The sequence below is a fragment of the Morus notabilis genome, unplaced genomic scaffold, assembly GCF_000414095.1.
Source record: "Morus notabilis unplaced genomic scaffold, ASM41409v2 Scaffold73, whole genome shotgun sequence".
NCBI classification, from domain to species: domain Eukaryota; kingdom Viridiplantae; phylum Streptophyta; class Magnoliopsida; order Rosales; family Moraceae; genus Morus; species Morus notabilis.
In genome coordinates, this window is record NW_010358777.1 from 955,305 (window position 1) to 960,156 (window position 4,852).

The window sequence follows — 4,852 nt, forward strand, 5'->3', positions numbered from 1 at the left end:
CATGGCGTCTACCGTTAAAATCCACGCAATCCCTCTGCTCCTCATCACCCTCCTCGCCTCCGCCGTGGCCGGAGCAGAAGACCAAACATCGACGGAATGCTCGAACTCCGGCGGAACCTGCCTCGACAAATCCAAGGCCCTAAAATTCAAGCTCATCGCGATCGCCTCGATCCTGATCGCAAGCCTGGCTGGCGTCTTGCTCCCGCTCTTTACCCGCTCGATTCCAGCTCTTCAACCGGATAAAAATCCGTTCTCAGTAGTGAAAGCGTTCGCTTCGGGAGTGATTCTCGCGACGGGGTACATGCACGTGCTGCCGGACTCGTTCGACTGCCTGAATTCGCCGTGCCTGCCGGAGACGCCGTGGCGGAAGTTCCCGTTCGCAACTTTTGTCGCGATGCTGTCGGCGGTGGCGACTCTGATGGTTGACTCGTTCTCGATGAGTTATTACCGGAAGCAATTTCCACGACAGGTCGCCGAAGAGGAGGCGAAGATTAATGGGGGATCGGAAATGTTAGGGCATGTTGGCCATGGACACGGGAAGGTTGAGGAAGGGGTGTGCGGAAAGGGCTCGAACTTGATACGACACCGTGTTGTCGCTCAGGTATGGATATAGTTACTTCGTTCTTTCTATAAACACATATTAATATCTATGTTTGTTTGTTGAAAAATGACATATGTTCTCGGTATTATTTTATTTACAATGTTATTTTCTTTTGTTGGTTTCCTAAAATATTTTAACTTATTTGATTAAAGCTGTAATATATCATATTTTTGCACTGTTATTCCCGGCTCATGAAGTCTTCATTGAGCTGCGAATATAATACGTCGACGTTTATGTTACAGTTTTGGCGAGGTTTTGAGGTGACGGCGTACGTATGAATACTTTTTGCAACATAACGAGTAGTAGTGTAACGTTGTGAAAACATTTCCATAAAAAAAAAAAAAGAAAAGACTTTTTCAAAACATTCAAAAGTGGGAGCTATATTTCCTTCAGGTCTCTATTTACATTTTCTCTTTTTTTTTTAAAGTAATTTGTGCATACTTTTCCTAATTGGCTATTTTTGTGATCGGTCATTATATGATAAGAAAAATGGTAACGGATGCAGGTATTAGAGCTAGGGATAGTGGTGCACTCTGTAGTAATAGGTTTGTCAATGGGGGCTTCTGATAATCCATGCACAATCAGGCCACTTATTGCTGCTCTTTGCTTCCATCAACTTTTTGAAGGAATGGGCTTAGGAGGATGCATATTGCAGGTATTTCACTTCTCTGAATATAGGGTGTGATTTTAATGATTATTTTAATATATATTTATGTATTTTATTTTAATTGTAAGATATTAATTAAACTGTTGTAATTAATTTGGTAGTTGATTAGAAAAATTTTATGAGAATGAATGAGATTAGATTACGCTGTGTTATTAAATTTTTATATTATAAATAAAGCAAAAATAGCTTCCTTAGAAAGTAAATCATGGAAATCTGCAATCACATAATAAGTATTATATAGAGCAATGTCTAGCTCAGAATTTGCCGAGACTATTCCAGTGAGTCCTCCTATTTAATAGATAAGACTGATGGAAATTTAACCATTTAAAAATCATTCATATTATATAACAATCCTTCCATTTGTACCATCTCAATTCTCATATAATCATGAACATTGCTTACACGTGTTGGAAAATAACCAGGCCGAATACGGGATCAAAATGAAAGCAATAATGGTATTCTTCTTCTCATTCACAACCCCGTTTGGTATTGCATTGGGAATTGGATTATCAAATGTCTACAGTGACAACAGTCCAACGGCCCTTATTGTGGTGGGTCTACTAAATGCCTGTTCTGCTGGGCTTCTCAACTATATGGCCCTAGTGGAGCTGCTGGCATCTGATTTTATGGGCTCTAAACTTCAAGCAAGTGTGAAGCTCCAAATATGGTCATATTCCGCAGTTCTCTTGGGCGCAGGAGGAATGTCATTAATGGCAAAGTGGGCTTAGTAGATTCAGAATTTTTTTCTTTTTTTTTTTTTGAACAAAAGTTTTGTCTCCAGAGGAAAGGAGAAGATTGATCAATACTGAAAAATTCTATACCTTAAAGATTAAAATGTTATCTCAGTTTTATTTATTGTGCTAAAGGGTGAGGATGCCAGCTAGTTCGGATGTTCTAGTTTCTCACGATTTTAACCATCTATAAATGTGAGCGAATTCTCTTATACACAATTGAAAGCCACATTGTTTTAATTCTGGCTCGATATAGGTTACTTATGTAGTTTTGCCCGCCAAAAGTTGATGTTTGAGTCGGGTTTTGTGAACCACTTCAGGCCAAAGTGTTGTGACAAATCGTAACGCAAGTATACGCTATCGTAATCAAATAATATAATAGTGAATAAGAATATCGTCCCACGATGATTGTTGTTTACTAATTACCGAAATTATATTAACCCTAATTTTATTTGAATACTTGAAAAGAGAGTTTATAAAATTAAGTAAGTAAAACTAAAATAATTAAATAAATTAAACAATGCTAAGCAATGGATGAAAATTCAATAGATTAAGATTCTAGGGTTTCCAATTTCACCAAATTAATCATGTTCAAATTCTCATAATTCAAGAAAATTAACATTCAATCCTATACCGATAGCAATTTCTCTAAAGCAATTATTATTCTTTCTCAAGCAACAATAATATTAATCCAACAAGCAAAATCTACATCTCTGTCAGACTTCTAAACCTGTTGAAAATCATTAAGTGCAAGAAATTCAAAAGAACTGCACAAGCATCATAAATATCTCTATCCTATGAACAACTCATGGTATTTCAATTAAGAGCTTATTCAATTATCACCTCTCAGTCTCAAATCAAATACAAAATCATGTAATAGTTGGCCAAACAATCACAAGCATTAAGAATAAATTGAAATACTCAGCATATATAGATTAAACATCAATTACTTAAAAAGAAGATTGAGAATTCAAACATTCATAATCCGGCTACATCGTAGCCCTAGAAAAAGGAATTAGTTCATCTCTAAACAAAACAAATTCCTAAACAAAGTCTTAATCATTGGAAAGGAAAGAAAAGAACTAGTTTGGAGTTGAATTGAAGCGTCTCCGTCTCCGGATTTGAGCCGTTCTTCTTCTCCGTCCCAATTCTCCTTTTCTTCTCTTGAATCTTCTCTCAAAAGCCAGCCGTCATTCCACAGTCTAAAAGTCTTCTTTCTAATTGCCCTAGAATCATCTATTTATATGTTTCGGAGCATTAGGGTCAAAACGGATAAGTTTTCACGCGATTGGCCTTCAAAACGCGTAATTTCTCGCGTCGTAGCGCTGCGGCGCTGAGTTTCCAGCGCTGCGACGCTACTGTGTCAAATGCCTGGGCGCTGCGGCGCTGTAATGGGCGCCTAAGCGCTGCCCATTCTGCCAGTGCACAAATTCTGCCGGATTTCAGCGCCGCGGCGCTACAAACTGGCGCCAAAGCGCCACCAGTTCTGCCCAAATTGTTGATTCCGTATAACTCAGCGCCAAGGCGCTACAGATTGGCGCCTAAGTGCTATGATTGCTGTCTTTTTCCACCGAAATTTGTCCAAAACCTTCCAAATCATAGACTTCCACCTATCCTTCAAACAAAGAACGAAAACACACATAAAAACTAACAAAAACCTCAAAACCAACTAGATATTAAGTATAAAACGATACCAAATGAGCGAGTAAAACTCACTCATCACAAAACAAAAGATGAACCGTCATGTTCGAAAAATAAAAAAATCATACATTCCAGTTGTGAAAACTGAAAAGAATCTAGCTCTAAAATCATGTTCATCATGCTAACATATTTCAAATTACCATCGCACTCATAAATATTGATATGTTTAGCTGGCTAAATAAAAAATGTCAAGTTTAATTCAGGCCTAGAACTTAAGTTTGTGAATACTTCTGAAAGGAATTGCTCTGAATTAGTTTTATATAAACCCGATCAAACTAGATACCGCCACAAGTAATTGCTGCCAGCTTAAAAAGAAAATGAAAATATAAAAAGGACATGACCATTTATGAAACATTTGAATTTCCCATTTATAACTAGAATATGGTCATCTTTCAGAGTCTGAACATTGGATCTGTATGTTTCAATTACACACTTTCAAAAAAGGGCATTCCCCACTCATGTTTTACTTAGAATTCAGATAAATATATTATCAATATTGCCAAAATATGTATTCTACGGCTGCATCCCACTAAAGGTATTACTAACTTTAATTAATCATGTCATCTAAATCAGACAATGCTTTATAAAGTGAGTGTAACAGTGCAACTCAAGCAAATTTTGTTACAGTATTTAGTCCTATAATATATGGATCAAATTTCATGACTTCAATTAATGCACTTTCCATCTTAGAATCCTGTATTTATATGCTAAAATGACAAGTTTAATAAAATAAACAAGAATCATGCTCCAAGAAAATATCTCCTTCAGCTATTTACTGAACACGGGTTGATTCACATTGCTGTGTAATTACGATTGGACGTAAGGCTTCTCTAATTAGCTTTACCACATCTTTTTCCTTTCTTCCAAAGCTTTTGACACATTTTTAAAAGAAAATTAAGATCATTACATTGCTTATCAATAATTAACAAGTGAACTTTGGTCATTTCCTTTTCGTTTGCTTTTTTTGGTCATAACCATAAAAAGGTAATCAAAGACGTTTAAGGTCAAAAGGAGGTTTGATGGTGGGGGCGAGAGTTCTCAAGAATGACACGAGTGTTGGGAATACTTTAGTAAGTCTCGCCAATAATTTAACATGAACCAATTTGAAATACACACACACACACACACACACACACACACATATATATATAT

General features: G+C 36.7%; 1 protein-coding gene across 1 annotated transcript; it reads left to right on the forward strand.

Moving 5' to 3' along the window:
- On the forward strand, positions 1–1,996 carry LOC21409177 (fe(2+) transport protein 1). The gene is made up of 3 exons (XM_010093370.2): positions 1–601; positions 1,107–1,256; positions 1,691–1,996. The coding sequence occupies exons 1-3, from the start codon at positions 2–4 to the stop codon at positions 1,994–1,996; spliced, it is 1,056 nt and encodes a 351-aa protein (XP_010091672.1). The 5' UTR covers position 1.
- The last annotated feature ends 2,856 nt before the right edge of the window (positions 1,997–4,852 follow it).

What these genes read in the sequence shown, in the direction of transcription:
- LOC21409177 (XM_010093370.2), top strand. Translation starts at nt 2, where the DNA reads ATGGCGTCTACCGTTAAAATCCACGCAATCCCTCTGCTCCTCATCACC. An exon ending in GACACCGTGTTGTCGCTCAG is followed by an intron (nt 602 to 1,106) that starts GTATGGATATAG and finishes TAACGGATGCAG; the next exon opens with GTATTAGAGCTAGGGATAGT. An exon ending in TAGGAGGATGCATATTGCAG is followed by an intron (nt 1,257 to 1,690) that starts GTATTTCACTTC and finishes GAAAATAACCAG; the next exon opens with GCCGAATACGGGATCAAAAT.